Source organism: Rissa tridactyla, chromosome 2, assembly GCF_028500815.1.
Source record: "Rissa tridactyla isolate bRisTri1 chromosome 2, bRisTri1.patW.cur.20221130, whole genome shotgun sequence".
Classification (NCBI taxonomy): Eukaryota; Metazoa; Chordata; class Aves; order Charadriiformes; family Laridae; genus Rissa; species Rissa tridactyla.
Genome location: NC_071467.1, coordinates 48,052,149 through 48,069,154, shown reverse-complemented (window position 1 = coordinate 48,069,154; position 17,006 = coordinate 48,052,149). Strand labels below are relative to the sequence as shown.

The window sequence follows — 17,006 nt, the reverse complement described above, 5'->3', positions numbered from 1 at the left end:
ATTTCACATTTTAAGAATTAAGTCTTCAATTTTTATTCACACCTGTACTCCATTCATAAAACAGCCAATAGATTTGAGAACACATTAGCATTTCCTGAAGATATGCAGCAAGTTTGGCAAGACCCTTATAAATTTGGAGGTGGAGGGAAGAGACTGAATTTTGTTACCTTCAGACAAATATTAGAGATTATTAAGAAAAGTTTACAGAATGTTTACGTTATGTGAAGTACCAACCAGTGCTCCAGCTGCATAAAGCATTGCCTGATCATTTAAGAAGTCTTTCTTTGCTGTATGGTAACAGCTATATGCAAGTTCATAGTGTTGCACCAAAAAGCACAAGTCTGCCATTTTCCGGATTTGAAGCTCTGGTGCTTCTGGTGGATACCTATAAATACAAATATTTAAATTCAAAGTCATAATTTTAATAAATAGAGCAAGACATGCTCTATAAAGTCTTCCCATCTCATCTTAATTTCTATTCACAGAGTAGGAATAAAGACTGCATTGCTTCAGCCTCACCTAAAAAACAGCTAAGAAAAGTAAAGCTGCTTCCTTTCTACCACATGTAACTTGGTTACACACCCTACTTTCTGATTAATGAAATTCACTGCTCCACTAACATTGAAAGCAAGCATTTCTCTTAGCTAAGAAATACTGAAAAAAAGTATGCAGCTATCACTGAAACTGCTCAGGAAGATTAACCGTTAAAGCTAAACAGAGCTTTGAGAAGGAAAAAAAAAAAAAGAGGACTTTGACTGTTCATCTAGATGTAGCTGTTATTTCTCACCATTTCTTTTGAAAGAAAAAAATCCACTAAAACACTATGCAAGTTCCTGTCCTCCACAAGCATCAGTCTATCTTTTGATTAGTCAAATAGATAAGAATCACTTCAAGTGAAGATCAAATACATTTTCACAGACACTTGTTAGTCAAACTTTGTAGGAGGCAAACCATGCTTGCAAGTTCAATACAGGAAGTTGAAATTAACAACATTCTGATTATGAATCCAAAGACATACAGCACACAAATTTAAAGCCATACATAAGTGTCAGGGACATTAACTTTGGCTAGGTAATATCTAGAGCTTAATTTAGCTCTCAAACACTTTTGCAAAAGCAATAGACTTAATAGTCAATCAAGCAACTGCAGTAAATGGTGTTTCGCTTAATTAAGAATAAAAAAAGCTTGTAGAAATCTAAAAAAAAAAAACCACCCCACCTTACAGCAGACCATAGATAGCTTCTTTTTATTATTATTACTCTTAAAAATGTACATTATTTGTAACTTAGAAAGTTACACTGTAGATATAGCAGGCAGACGGGTCTGTAAATAGTTTGTTTTATCCCTTTTTCTTTAAGTTCTGCTACTCCGTTATTGTACAGTTTTAGGCATAGTACTTTTCATGATTTCTCCAATTAAAGTCATAACGATATTGCTGATTTACTTCACTTCGCAGAACACCAAATAAACACAGGCTTTCCCTCCCCAAAAAAAGAGGTTTATTTTCGGTTTATATCTAAAGGTATGGACTGAAATTACTTACAGCAAACCGGAAGTATTCTTCAGTTCATTTATACTCTTCTCTGGAACCTTGCTGCCGCTAAACCATTTTTTTGTAGCAGAAAACAGTGATCGACTCAAACCTTTCCTGGATATTAACTGCAAAGAGACACTAAATTAGAGTACTACATTGCAAGAGATACACTTATATAAAAGTTAAACTAATATAAAAGCCTCAAGCTTCATTAAGGCTTTCCAAATTCTGGGTTTGTTTTTTTTTCATAAAACAGAAATAAACAAAAACAATAAAATAACCAAGAGCGCACTCCTTTAGAATGAATCACTGAAGTTGCAATTAATTTATTTATTCTATGTCAGACACCTAAACTTCACTATTGTTGCTGCAAACTGCAGACATCTCAATACTAAAAACTAAAACATTTGATGTATCTATTTGAAATCTAAGCATATTATCTAATTTCTGGTATCAGTCCAGCCTAAAATCTAGATTAAGTACATAATTCAAGACAGAACTTTCTCCCCTTCATCACCCACCCAAAGCATCACCATACTGCAAACATCGATTTCAAGTGTCAAGGGTACAGTCATGCCTGCAAGCGACATTACACAACTTTATTCTTATAGATGATTGCCACTAAGGAGGAAACTTCCACATGGAATTATCATTTCCAAGATATAGGGCCAACTACGTCTCTTTTTAAAGATAATTTTTAAGAAAATGTAACTTTTCTTACCACGACTAGGAACATATACTACATTCCTAATGGTAAGGCAGTTTTCTACGCTTTATGTATGCACTTTTTTTTTTAGGTGGCTTCATAAAACTTTTCAAGCATAAACATGGTCAGCATATAGAAACTCCCAACTGTCAATTCAGGGAGAAAGTGTTCCTTACAGCATGTGATACTTCGTATCAAAACCCCTCATACTTAAAAGTATAACCTGAATGGACAATTCAATCAAATTACAAAGTTCAGATAACAGACTAATATTTGGGTCCAAGTCTAATGCTAAGTCCTGTAATTTGATTGTATTATCTATGTCAATCCATCTCTCCAACTGTTTAAGACCATATAAAAGTGAAACACTCAGGAAGGACCTTACTGTGATGGAAATAACTTTAATGCATGTCCTTGACTTAACATAGGCATGATAATAACTATAACTTCCAATAAGTTTGAGAGAAGAATATTCAGTTGCAAAGACTACTGAGATCAAAACAGAACTGCATGATTTAGGGTGTCCGTGCATTTCTCCCCCTATCAAGAAGCAGCGGTGGAAGAATGTAGCTTTTTGGCAGACAATTATTGATGAATACACATTTCTTAACTTTTGCTGTGCATTCTAATGTAGAAAAACAAGAGGTACATTTTGTTCCTTGTGCCAGAATCGTCCAGAAGCATAAAAATACTAAGATTTTAGGAGTAAGGACAGATAACCCTGATAACAGTTCAGACAGGCTTTCACCAAGAAGCCACCTTGCACTGAAGCTCTGTTGAAACAAGTTGGTTTTTTTGGTTGTTGTTTGTTTTGGGGGTTTTTTTAAAGACAAATTGAGCAAAAAATGATGATTTCCGTTATTTCTCTTCAATTTACTTACAGTTTTCAATAACATCATTGAATCATTAGATGTGTAAGGAAGTAGTAATTTTAAAACAGATTTTTGGATAACTGGATTTATACCCCAACAGTTTTTCCTTATTACGGCACAAAGTATTTTTAAAAGTAAACTGACCTGATCATTAAGTTGCCGAATTGTCTTCTCTATATGTGGCAAAAGTCCCCTAAATGTGAATTCCTGTATGAACTGTCTAATTCGATCGTGATCTGTGAGTGTTAAACAAGCACCATGAGGCGTGCCAGAATTTGATTTCTTCGAGTCTTGCAATGATGCAGTAGCCTTCACGTAATCCGTACTATCCAGACTGCCACTGGGATGATCCAGTTGAAGGGGGTGAGTCTTAAAATTATTTGATAGGCCATCTATTCAAAGATTGAAACAAAAACCCCAATAAGTATAAAGTTACTTAAACATTTTGGTTTTAAAACACTATTTTTACTAGCCTACTTTAAAGCTTTTATTACTCAGAACTCTGTTAAGCAAAGCTATTCACCAATTATTCTGCACTACAGATCAATGCTAAGCAGACAGCAGCAGAGCACTACTTGAGTATTACATCACTCCTGAAATTCTTCAGAAACCTCAGGGAATCTCAGGAACTCCAACATGGCTAAATAAGTAAATTTTTGGTTCTCAACTACATGGCAAAGAATCCCCAAGTATCAACAATACCGCAGGAAAATTATGAAAACATTAAAACCAAAGTCAAATGTTCTCAAAAAGTTGGAAATGCAGCAGTTACTACAACGGCTCCATTGGATCCGTTCACTCTTTTCTGCTTCTGTTCTAAGGTTAAAAAAACCAAGCTGATTTTCCATGCCCCTCCAATCAATCACGATGTAAAATAACCTCCTTCAAAGTCCTCTTAGTTCAGTGAAAAGAGCTGCTGACCACTACTGCATCTAGCTATCCAAACTAGACAAAGACAACATTTCACCCTAAGATTTAAATAGCTCTCTTATTGATTAACTCCTTTCTATACAAGAAAATCAGCTTGCTTTATCTAGCCCTAGCTAGCACTGAGCAACACTGAGCTGTGAAAGCAAGTTCTTAATGGATTTTACTCATGAAACGTAAGCCAGGGTATACAAAATTCAAACAGCAGCTTGCAGGCTACATCTGGGCTGTAATGCCCTAGAAAGCCGCTTTTGTAGACAACTGCAGGTTCCCCTACATACGCAAGGTCTCCCCGTGCCTTTCAAGTCAGGTCTGAAGGGTCTGGACTGAGTGAGGCCAGACAGCGTGGGGTACCTCCACTTCTTCCCTATTTGATGATGATTCTCATCTGAATCCTACATAGCTGCCTTAAAAATTTAAAAAAAAAAAAGGCCAGGCATTAATTTGCACTCAATTTCATTTACTGTCCTCTGCCATCCACGAGTTCAATTGGGAGGCAAGTTCTTCCAGCCAACTTACAAAGTGAGTCACTACACTCAGTCATTTCCAGATTTAAAACCAAAAACCAAGAACAAAAAAAAAAAAAAAAAAACAAACCAACCCAAACCACTGCACACACCTCAGCTTCCAAGCTACATCAGAGCACACTAACTGGAACTTTTATTATGATGAAAATAATAAAAAGTAACATAGGTTTACATGTTTTAATTGTTAGAGTTTGCAGACAATGTGCTTCATCTTACAGAAGATGAGCCCAATACATCAATACCCATCTACCAATTACCTCCAATCCAGTACATCAGCATCACAGCATTTTTCTTTGTGGACACCAGGCTATATCAATTTTGAGCACTTAGAAAGTTATTACTTTGAATTCCCCAACAAATCACTTAAGTGATTATTGTCCAAGACATGAGACAGCTGTATAAATGCTATCACTTCAATATTTTGATAGAAATTACAAAAATACCTTTAATTTCACTGTCTAAGCCATCTGATATCAAGTGATCAGTATTCTTGTTTGAAATGACAGTATAAGGACAATCATCATAGCAATCCTGTGAGGGGGAAAAAAAAAAAAAAAAGGAAAAACGTCAGAATTTTAAGAATACTGGAGCGCACACAACAGTCAGTCAACAGTACTTGATAACTTTAATATCAGTTAACTGAATTATTAAGAAAGCATGTTTGTTTGTATACATTCATTTCTTAAGTAGTTTGTAATGCCTTAAGAACCCGTCATATTGTAAATATGGAAGTTATATTCACCAACAAATGAAGCAAGTATCTTCTGTCTTTTTCAAATAGCTTCACGGACAAATAAAGCAAGCAACTTCAACTGCCTACAGCAGTGAAAATACACTCCCTAAAGTGATTCCTGAACAAGGTCAAGAAAAAAAAAAATCTACATTGGACAGTCAACATGGGACAGAAAAAACAAAAGTTTTTTCTTTCAAAAACAAACTAACTAGTTTATGGTGGAATATTACTTACTGGTCCTCTTAGTTTACAGAATACAAGATGTTTTGACTTCCCAGTGCCAGCTAGAATTGGTAAAGAACTATCATTCCACAAACCAACCTTCTAATCAGATGCAGTTAAAACTGCAGGTCAGTCAAAAGCAAATTCAAGAAGGAATATTTTTGGACCTGAAGCCAAAAATACAGACATTTATGGCCAGCTGAATTCAAGACTCTGAGCTAAGACACACTATCATTTGCCATCTTAGCAGATGACAAACCAGAATGGACTGCAAGAAGTTACCAGAAAAAAAACCCACACATACCCCCACAAAACAACACACCCACATTGTTCAGTGAAGTACAGAAGACTGGGAAGACACACAAATTTTACGAGTAAAGAAAATTAATCAAAGCGAAGGTAGAAAGTTACTATTAATAGGACGCTTCTGAGGTTACTTGCTCTTGTCAGTGCATAAAGCATGTCTATTATTTCAGTGCTCCTGTCACTCTCTTTCTGACAGTCTAGTATTTCAGTGCTCCTTACTGTTAAATTAAGTAGCATAGAGGACAATTCTTTGAGAGGGCACTCATCTTATGCTCTCGCAAAAAATCATAGCTATGTTAGAAGTATCCTGACTGCATATTAGACCATTCTGTAGAAATACATACGTAATACTAAGGAGAAATTTAACACAACTAAGATGGTCTTTCATATGCACCTTCGAAATTGTTTTTAGAATACTATAATACCTGGTTCTGGATAGTGTTTTTCTGAAGGTACTGACTCCAAGGATCTGGTATCTGTTCATCTGTTCCTCTGTTAGACACCCGAGAATTTATTTTCAGCAAATAGCAACCCTGAGTTCCGTATCTCTGCTTCATCTCTTCATAAATGGAGTCAGCTCTGAAAGAATAAAATAACATTTACCCTGCCTTGATATCAAACCAATTCTATTCTAAGTGTGTACTGCAACAAGCTATTTTGGACTATCATCCATAGGGATTAAAAGGAAAATTCTCCTATTTTTAAAGCGGTGAAACTGAGAATCTTTAAGAATTAGTTCAGCGAGCTAGCAGAGAAAGCATCTACCTCCAGAAGCTAGGACTGACTGTTTTCATTTTAAATGAACGCAAAAAGTAGATTTAAAAATAATACTTGACGAAATCTGCCTTGATAATAGCCAGCATACTAGTTAACAGATCCTGTTACATGTCTATCTCAACAGAATTTATAAATGCAAGCATTTCAGTCAGAATTCATCCATAAGTTCACTGAAGGCAGAAGGCCCACCTTTGTTCCTCTCCTGTGCTCACATCATGCAGTAACACATAGTATTTGAGCGTGTTTGGTATAAACCACTTGGGATATAAGTATTCGTTACTATGCTGAATTCGATGTTGTTCTTGAGACAGCTTCAGAAATTGCTCCACAGGCTCTGGTTCACTAGAAGAAACTACAAGCATACCTAAATTCAAGTTAAGGACATTTACCAAAAGAACCCAGGAACAACCACTGATCATACAATAAAACAGGAAGTGTATAAAATAAAATAGATGAGTACAATCTTTAAACCTGTAAAACACACAGGCACAAAAGTATGTACAATTAGAATTTGGCCTTAGTCTCAATAAAAAACACTATTTAAACAGTCAGGTAAGAAACATCTATAACACAAGATGAAACAGGATTTTGCTCCAATTCTGAGGTTGAATCCAAGTTTAAACTGATACATTATTAGCTAATACTTCATCTAAGTTTTTAGATACAGACCAACTGTTCACATATGAAACATACAACTGAAATTCACCCCCAGAGTACTTCAGTTTTCAACTTCCAAGGAGAGTTGGGACTTTATGGTATCACCTGAGCAACAATAACAGCCAGTATTCATAAACACAGCAAAAATCTTCTGAATAAAAATGTTCAGATTTTTACATCAACTTAACTACAAAATCATTAATAAGGAACATCCTGCTCTGCTACATCTGTTCACCAAATCAAAGACATTAATTCAGAGAAGCGAGAAAACAAGTTGTACTTCAAATGTTACTAAAGTTCAGAAGTCTAAGCCCAGAATGAATATTTTGCCAAGTTAATTCTGCACAAATTTGGCTACTAACATACCTGTTCCACCATACTGAAATGATAAAGTACACTAAAGAGTTAGGAAGACAGCAAGTGTTATGAAACCTACAGCATTATAATTATCGTAAAGCTAAACATCAGCTACATCATGAAACAGTGCATATTTTTATTCTCCCTGTAGACAAGCAAATCAGCCCTAAGTTTTAGTTTAAAAAAAAAAAGTGAAAGCATTTAGGCACCTTTCCAGACTTCTTTTTGTCCAAAATAGCTCAAAGTTCACCAATTTTCCAAAACACCCGCCCCCTGCTCCATCTGATAGAAAAAGTTATAAAAAGCAGCAGGTGCATCACAAAAACACAAGCCTCTGTTGTACATAAAGGACAGTCAATAGATACCTAAAGAGCTACACCTGAAAGCATTTTAGGATAAGGAAGTGTAGTTTACAGGTATTAAAGCTCACTTTGACACAAAAAAAGTGTGGTTTTGAAAAAACCAAAACCACACAAAGAAAACCCTGACCTCCTTACAAAACTAGTCTAGTATAGTACACTAGTATGTATAGTCAGACATGTTGAAAACATTTATTTCAAATCATAATAGCAAAAACAGTCATTGCAAAATTCCAAAGTCTCCTACATTACGTTTCTGCAGCCAGCTGTAACAGACTCCACCAGAGTGGTGCGTAACACTCAAAGGATACATGCAACATAGTGGTTTAAGAATTCATGATCTGATGCAGGCATGGACTGAAGAAAGCACTCTCTGTAAGACTCAAACCAAGGAGTAGTAGCTGGAATACACAATAAGATAGGACAAATTAGAATATTCAGCAAAACTCTGTTTACTCATTTATGAAAAGGAAATATGAAAGACTACACCTAAAAGCAAAGCTTGCAAACTCTGACGGGGTTTGCATGGCAGAGGAAAGAAGGGGGAAACAGTCTAAGGAAAAAGCATCTAAAATACACACAAGTGAGAGAAACAGTAACATTTTGAATCAAATCCTGTGAAACAGAGTAGTAGTTTAAGCACCAACTTCCTCAAGATTGTAAGCTTACATGTATTCAGTCCTTGTTAGAGTAATCACTCCTTACCCCTTTAAATACACACACGCACACACTTAGGAAAGAAAAAACAAATCAAAATTCTCTTAACTGTCATTGAATTTGCCTCAGCTAGAGATGTGAGAATTGACCAAGAAGCAAAATTAATTTTTGAGCATGTAGAGGAACTAAGGATCACCAAAACCCCATCCTGCCAGTTTGCCCAAAGTTTTTTGCCAATGTTGTGACTCGGATTGACAACAGTTCCTTCCTCTGCCCCAATAAAATAAACAGTCCATCTGTCAGCTGGCAAAGCTGAGATCCAAAAAGCTATAAGCTCAGATCCAAGTTGTGCCATTAATGCCTTATAATGTTAACCTTCCACATTCAAATGCCCATTTACAATAGGGATTTCCTTTTTGTAAGGGTAACAAACCAAGGGAAACCAAATACGTCTGGGACATCCAAGGAACACGTGAACTTAAAAGTCTTGTCTGTTTCTTTCCACTCCACCTATCAGTCTAGCAATGAAGTATTATTTCTTCTTTGAAGCCTGTTTTACACCAGCTCAATTCTGCAACTCCTTCCCTTGAGCAGAAAAAAAGATCCCAGAGCAAAAAGTCAGTCCATTTCCAATAACCTGAGTTCACATTGAAGTTAGCTGGAATCCAGTGTAAACTCACCTGCAAACTAGAAAACAATACTAGTAGAGAAAAAATGCATTAATAAGAAATCCTGAAGGTATTTTCCTTATATGGCCTCAAGAAAATACATTCCTTGATTTAACTCATAAGATTTTCTAATGCTTTGTAAAATTCCCCTGCACCCAACCTGCCCTCACCCCCAAAAATCCACCACCTTGATTTCTTAGCTGACTTTAGGAAACTGAGTTTTATTTTTATGGTGGAATTATCTTTTAGTGCATTACATTAACACATTTTGTTTAATCCTACCTTGTCAGGCCATCTCACATCAGCTTCATCCACTCAGATGTCAGATATAGTCATACTTCATAACTGAACTCAGTCTAGCAGTCAGCACATCTCACAAAAAAAAAAATCAATAGGAGGCAAACTTCTAGCTTTTGTTTATACCCTTTCTAGCAAATGCTCTCTGAGCACTCGTCAAGGGTATAAAACCCTCTTGGCTTTACTAATTCCCATGTGTAAATATACCAACTATTTAAATCAAGGAACACATAGCTTGTTATTAAAAACAATATGCATATTTTTCACAAGTATAACAAAGCTTTATAGTAACTCAGGTTCAAACCAGAGACAGAAATCTCAACTGCATTTTAGTTTCAAGGTCTGATTTCAGTTTTTCAATTTCTGTTCTACAGCTGAATCACAGCAAAAAAAAAGTTTTTTAAAAATCTAAGACAGCTACAAACAGGGAAGAACTACTTTGTTTTGCAGGGTGGATTTTGGTTTTCTTTCCCTTCCCCTTTCTCATTCAGCCTATTAAGAACCTTGGAAGTGGCTACAAAGGAAACTGGATTCCCTGTAGGCAACCATGACATAAGTTAACAGTATCCATTCAAGGGCATTTACAGGACTGTAATCATTTATAGTAGATACTTAAAATAATAAACACACACCATATTCAAAACAAAAACAATACCTGAAAAGCTTTCACAGATGTAATATTTCATAACACATTATAGCAGTGCGTAGCAACAATGTGTCATTTAAGTACACAGGTATTTATGTTTTGCATTTTTCCAGTAATGTTTCCAGTATACTATACAAGTCAGAGTGAAGTTTAAGCAAACTTGTTGATGTGTTCAGAAATTGTTAAGAAAAAAAAAATGGTAATACTACTCATACATTACAGCTTAAGAATAAGAAGTCTACTACTTCATAACGTTTTGTACTTTTTAGCTACTTGACTGACCAAGATGAATTTCATGGATACCAGTACTCTAGCACATTCAGAAAGGAAGGCATTTAGCAGCATCTGAACAGATGCTATTGAAAGGATAGTTATTACTAACCAAAGGCTACTACAAATTACTAACCAAATATCTAAAACTGAAAAAAATCAAAAGCTGGCTCTTCTAGACCACAAAACAGAGTTTCACTGTAAGTTGAGAGGTCAATAACTAATGCATTTTGGTAGCAAAAAGTCTTATAAACTAGGCAAAAATGTATTACAAAGCTTTTTTTTTTTTTTTTATGAGATTCACACTCCAGAAAGAACATCAGTATAGCAGAGGCATACGTGCTCTAAGTACAGTCAGCATTTTAGTTCCAATTTGTAAAGCACTACTACCCCCTGAGAAGCAAGTTCTATAGAGAAGCAGAAAGTATGTACATTTGAAATACAGAACAGTGACAGCATACAGTTCCTTAGGCCCAAACAGGACAGTGGTTTTACAGCATCAGGTACTTTCCCACCACCACTCTGCATTTATTGACTCCATGGAAAGACCAAATGATTTGGATTAACAGGAATAGAAATGTGACTAAAAGAAAAAATTAAACAACCATCACCAACAATTTTTCATTCAGGGAGAAAAAAATGAAGGAACACACATCTACGCCAAGAAAGGTGCTAAACAAGTTGTAGCAGATGGTAAGGAAAGGTGGATGGGGCACATGGAAAAGCAATAAAGGGCAATTTGGTAAATTGGCACCAATCACAAAAAAATACCTGAATAAAACGTGGATGTGTTCAGTTCCATCAGTGTCTCTTTCCAATTACTGTACCAAGGAACACTAGCTTTAACTGAGCGATCTGATAGAAAAAACATGGTATTATTATACTAAAAAGGGTGAGGTCCAAACACACTATTGGCTTTTACGCTCTGGTAGCACAAAGTAGAAAATCTATACCATGCAGGCCCATCAGGGGCTGAAGACATTTGATTCCAGCTAACCTTAATCATGAACATTTCAGGCTCCTCAACAATTGACTGTTTAGTTTAATAGAATTCAATATTAATTTCTGGTTCAGACCAAATTCTGGGCTTGAACAAAAATGGAAATCTATAAAATAGTAGAGAATTAAGTTATATTTAGATATTATTTCCATTTTTCTAGTTGGAAGATACTATAAATATAAGACACTAATTTCTGAGATTTCTCAGCCTGTAGTACTACAGTTAAAGTAACTGAAGATGTCAGCTGCTGAAAATGGTTGCCCCAATATTCTCCCTCATCTCCATCATATTGCTGTATTGCTGCATGCCAGCATCAGCACCACACAGCCCTGAGCAAACATAGCCAAGGAAGTGATCCAGCTGAAAACTTATTTGGGAGAAGAAAAAAAAAAAAATAAATTTAAAGTGTTTAGTGGGATCACTTTTCCTCGCTTTCCACAGGCACGAGTACATGGGAGAAGCAGGCACGGCTGAACGTAACACCCTTTCAGCAATCAACCAGGTCTCTCAGCACAAGAAGATTATGGAACTATGAGACTATTAAATAACAAGCATAACAAAGTGTAACAAACAAGGATTACAAACAATTAAACCAATTCATCACAGCAGTTACAAAACTTTTCTAAAAAGAGAGCAGGATCATGATCCCAGTGGATCCCAGTGCTAGAAACATTCATAAATGAACTTCATAATGTCTTCCTTCAAAATACACTGCACTTGCTCATCAGTGAAGATTAAGGAAATATGTTTTAATATTGGCATCCTAGAAAACTAATTCACCAAAAGTAAAAGAGCAAATTAAAGAACAGATTAGAGTATTTCACATTTCCATGCCAAAATATTATGGTTTTTTGCCAGTAATGACTGCTTCTGTGGGTTTTCAATAAAATACTCTAACAAAGTAGGAAAAAAAAAAAGTTTCTTCATAAATACTCATAGTTTTCTAAGTAGAAAAGGAACTCTACCTGACAAGCTAGGGACTTCCTCATGTCCTCCTACAGTGTAATGGAATCCAAGTTTCATCATCAAGAACACTGTGTCAGTAGTTTGTGCTAAAGCCCTAAAAAGGGGTACCACAAAACTACAAAGTTGTTACGTGATTTGGCCTTCTGTATTATCTTAAACAGATGATGCATCTCTCATTCTCTCAAATAAGCATATAGCCAGTCTGAATGGAAATAAGAACCTAATCGCTGAGAGACAGAAGACAGTCAAGTATGATAATTTGTACATCTGAGGCTCCAGCAGCAAATAAAGAAGACAAAGTGAGAGTTATTTGCTTCAACACCTACAAAGCATGGCTTGATGTAGTCACTATTTTTCTTCCAACACCTCACTCCTAAGTCAAGGTAGTTAGAAGTGTTATGGAAACATCTCTTCATTGCAACCATTCTGCTTTCTTAGCGTCTTCCAATCCCTAGAATTGAAGCAGACTTTCCCTCTAAAAAGATGCCACAAAAACATGGCAATTTACCAATTTCACAGATAAACGGGGGCACAGAAACTGAAAAACGGTGCAAGTTTCCAATATCTCTCAAAAATCAGAATTTCCAAAAATTGATACTTTTACTATCAATATTTCACATCAAGTTGAGGATGTGGCTTGCAAACTAGGTATCAAAGATGTAGAATTACGCAACTTATCATTGCCGACATTAAAAAAAAATCAACATACCATGACAACATCAGATACTAATCCTCATGAGTGTTCATCAGTCTTTTGCTACAGCAGAGCCAAATTGCTCACTGCATGTTGAGCTTTACGTACAATAAATTACTTATGTTTAAATAGGGCAATGCACACATGCTTTGAATTAAGTATGTACTCAAAGGCTTTAATGGATTAGGGTCTTAATTGGGAAGAGTTTAATCTTCTCAGCTCTCAAGATCAGGTCTCATTTAGCATTATTCACAATGCCCTATCCCTTGGAGATCTGAAAAATAACATTTTTAGAATATTCTAGCCATTTTGACAGTGAAATATGAAGCATCGAGTTTCATGGCAAAAAAAAAAAAAAAAACAAGACAAGGAATCACACACCTTTCCTCAAAACCCTTTTATCCTTAAACTTTTTATGACAACTTTATGAATTCCATGCATTAAGCAATAAGTAAAGAGAGAAACAAAAGAAGCCAGGAGGACTAACTTCAATGTAAAGTTGTACATTAGGGCCAATATTATAAATAAGTTCTGATATTTATTCAGACAAGTGTAACAAGTTAGTATGTCAGTTTTGTAATAAGAAAACCTCTCTAATTTGATGAGCTATTAACGCAGCCAAATCACAAGTATTTTCTACATTAAAATAATATGATGATTTATCACAAGTTCAGAAGAACTACAACATTAGGAAACATTAACTTAATAATTAAGTTCAGCCACTCTTTTAGCATCGTATTAAACCAAAATTATTTGATAAATCTGAATCAGTAGAAACAATGACTCAAAACTGATCTACTCTCACAGTAACCTTAATATATGCCACAAACTTGAAGTTAAGGTTAGAAACATTACAGTAAATTCCAGTTTAAATTACAGAAAAACACAATATCATTACATACCACTAATGTTGAGATCATAGTCTCCAGCTGTGATCACATTAGCTACTAGTCCTTCAGCAGGCTGACTGGCAGACACAACGTCATTCAACAGTTTTCGAATGGCACCAGGTTGAGGTGGGTGAGTAATAATGTTGTTGACAGCAATCTTCAAATTTTTAATTATGTGAAGCTGATTATTAGGATCTCTCATGTGAACTAAAAAAGAAAAAAAATAGGCTTTATTGAGGAGTACAACAGAGAGTTAAAACAGTTACCATAAATTAGTATTTCTTCAAAGGATTCTTCTTTTTCTCTACAGGTTTCTTTCTTCACTAAACCTCTCCATTACTAATTTTAGATCACAGACCATAATACTTGAGTATCGGAGGAAATGGAAGAACAATAGATTACTTCACGTTCAACATTCAGCTCATCTAGGCAGATGACTGATGAAAAGCTAGCATGGGATCTTAGCTTATAAGAATACCCACTCACAGTAAAAAAGTACCCAAAATGCATGCCCTAAACTGCTACACCCCCTTCCTTGTGGAACATACTCAACTTGCACAGAAAAACTATAATAACCATGTAGGGATGTCACATAACATCTTATATTCCAAGGGGTCCCTAGTTGCCAAGAAAACCCCAGTACAAAATAACAGCATTCAAAAAAACTTGACAGGGACAGCATAGTATTAGTTCATCCAAAATTAACATATCCTTTCGTTTTTAGTACTACAATGTTGTTATCTTTGTTTTGTTGTTGGTTGGTTTGGGTTTTTTAAATAAATGGTTTTAGAATTCCCCTGTTCTACAAAAGGCATCACAGGATTTATGTTATTGAGGTTACACTTCTTGAGTGACAAACTGTTGGTAAAAATGAATCAGCTAAAAACAAAGTCAATGTTAGTAACACCAGCATTCCTGATTCATTTTTAACTGTTTGTTTAAAAAACAGAGAAAGTCTTATGGGTATAAGTACTGATTTCAGAATTAAGCATGAGAGTTTTGCCTGACAAATAGTGGATTATTGCACGCAGCCTCAAAAAAAAAAAAAAGTCCCCAACAGTGCAGTTAAAGTGTCCATGGACCTAGTGCCTATGACAGAACTACAAACAGCTGGCAAGCATCTAAGTTGTTGGCATGGAGAGGCTGCTTATTTAGAAAGAGTGAAGTAGAGTGTTACCAATTATAAAATAATATTCAAAAAAAGACACAGATTCATTATTAAAATAAGCCTTTTAAAGGGTGATACCAGCCTTATGTTATTAGCACACAGTAACTTATGCTGTTTTGGCTTTTTGTTACTTATCCAAAATAATATTTTCCTCTCATTAACACCAACTTCTCCAAGCAAGCCATCAGACAGAAAACACCACTAAAGAAAGAGTCCCAAGCCCATGCAAAGGGGTCCATACTAAGCCTAAAGGACAAGACAGCAGCAAAGTCCAGCAAGATGATTAATGAGCAACAGTATTTAACTGAAAGTTAAAAATACATGTAACTGTGACAGCTATACATAGGGTGCCTTTATTTTCTATATGCTTAAAAAAATAACATCACAGGCAAATTTTACTTTTTTATTTAATGATAGATACGTGATTCCTTTTATCCCCTAAGTCCCTGACTTTGTTTTGCTTTGGTGGTTTTTTTTTGCTTTCCAAAAAAGCACGTCGCCTGAAAAGCAAAAAAAATGATTAATCACAAGAGAACTACAGGTGTTTTACACTTCTGCGTACTGGATCACCTTCCTACTTACAGTCTAGCTCTGTGATCTTTTCACTAAAATTTGATTGGGCTGTAATCACTTTTGTATCTTACAGACAAAGCTACACTTTACCATAATCACTAATTTGAGCTCCACATGACTCGGAAATGCAGAGCTCGCTTTGTAGAATCTTTGTGAAACTTGTTCCCTCCAGCTATCTGCTTTTAAAAAAACCAAACTATTCATGACATTTAACTAGACATTACAATTCTGTATCTGCTTTGATTTTTCATGTCATTTTCCCTATTTCAAACCACAAGCACCACCAAGTAAGCCAGACTATATGTGCAGGCAGGACCCACTGAGTACGCCTAAGACACCTGGCACTACCACAGTGCCCCACAGTACACCCCTCAACTCCTTCGCATTTTATTTTCACAAACCACTGTATAGCATATAAAGGGTAGCAAAACAGAAGATTCTTTGTGTTGTTCTCATTTTGCAACTAACCGCAAAATTCACACCGTGAAGGTCTGAAACCGAGACTTCAGCCCCCTCCAGCCTGGAGAGCACTCCACACCTTTTCAGAAGGAACAACTACGCAGCCCGATCCAGACCACACTAGATGCGCTCACAGTCCATCTTAGCTCTTAAAGCAGATTTCCATTGCAGTTGGACTGGCGTAGTTCTACCCTCCTCGGTCACACATCCACTCCCAGCGTTTAGCCTGAATTGAAACTCATGAGAAAACAGTGTGAAGCAGTTCAGAGAACTGATCCTGTCCAAAACAATCTAAGAAAACAGGAGTTTTTTTCAGCTATAAATTTCAGATTGAACTGGTTCATTATAAGGCTGTAACAACACAGAGGAGTGCAATTGTGCTGGCTAGACTTAATTGATCCAGCTTGGCATTTCTATCAGAACACTGAAGGGCGGAATTCCCACCCCCCCCATTCTTATCATATAGGTAAATCATCAACCCTGCTGACACATGATTACTGAAAAGATCAAAAGTAAAGGAAGTGGGAGGGACAAACAACTAAGAAGTCAGTTTGCCTTCACCAGTGCAGCTATAACACTAAAACTCATCCTTGGTGACTCTCCTAAAATATAATAGCTATAATAATGAAGAGCAAATGTATTTCCATACAGGACACATGACATTTTTGGCATATATGCAATGTTAAGGACTGACATGAAGAACATACTTGGAACCCCACAAAGCTCTTGCCTTAATCCCTA

The 17,006-nt window shown here is 35.9% G+C and overlaps 1 protein-coding gene across 8 annotated transcripts in view; it reads right to left on the bottom strand.

The window, feature by feature from the left end:
- The window catches only part of TRAPPC8 (trafficking protein particle complex subunit 8), a 56,848-nt gene that overhangs the window by 35,705 nt on the left and 4,137 nt on the right, over window positions 1-17,006 (bottom strand). For 5 of the 8 annotated variants that reach the window (XR_008465127.1, XM_054193412.1, XM_054193414.1 and 2 more), the window contains exons 2-10: window positions 14,078-14,272; window positions 11,287-11,370; window positions 8,289-8,378; window positions 6,794-6,968; window positions 6,253-6,406; window positions 5,010-5,097; window positions 3,257-3,504; window positions 1,544-1,659; window positions 235-385 (exon numbers count right to left, since the gene is read on the bottom strand). Coding sequence is in view for 7 of the 8 variants with exons in the window: in XM_054193412.1 (XP_054049387.1) it covers window positions 235-385; window positions 1,544-1,659; window positions 3,257-3,504; window positions 5,010-5,097; window positions 6,253-6,406; window positions 6,794-6,968; window positions 8,289-8,378; window positions 11,287-11,370; window positions 14,078-14,272 (1,301 nt within the window). In the remaining variant the exon portion in view is untranslated. Of the gene's footprint in view, window positions 1-234; window positions 386-1,543; window positions 1,660-3,256; window positions 3,505-5,009; window positions 5,098-6,252; window positions 6,407-6,793; window positions 6,969-8,288; window positions 8,379-9,584; window positions 9,667-11,286; window positions 11,371-14,077; window positions 14,273-17,006 lie in introns of those variants that run through there. The other 3 variants (XM_054193411.1, XM_054193415.1, XM_054193413.1) reach the window with 2 other exon arrangements.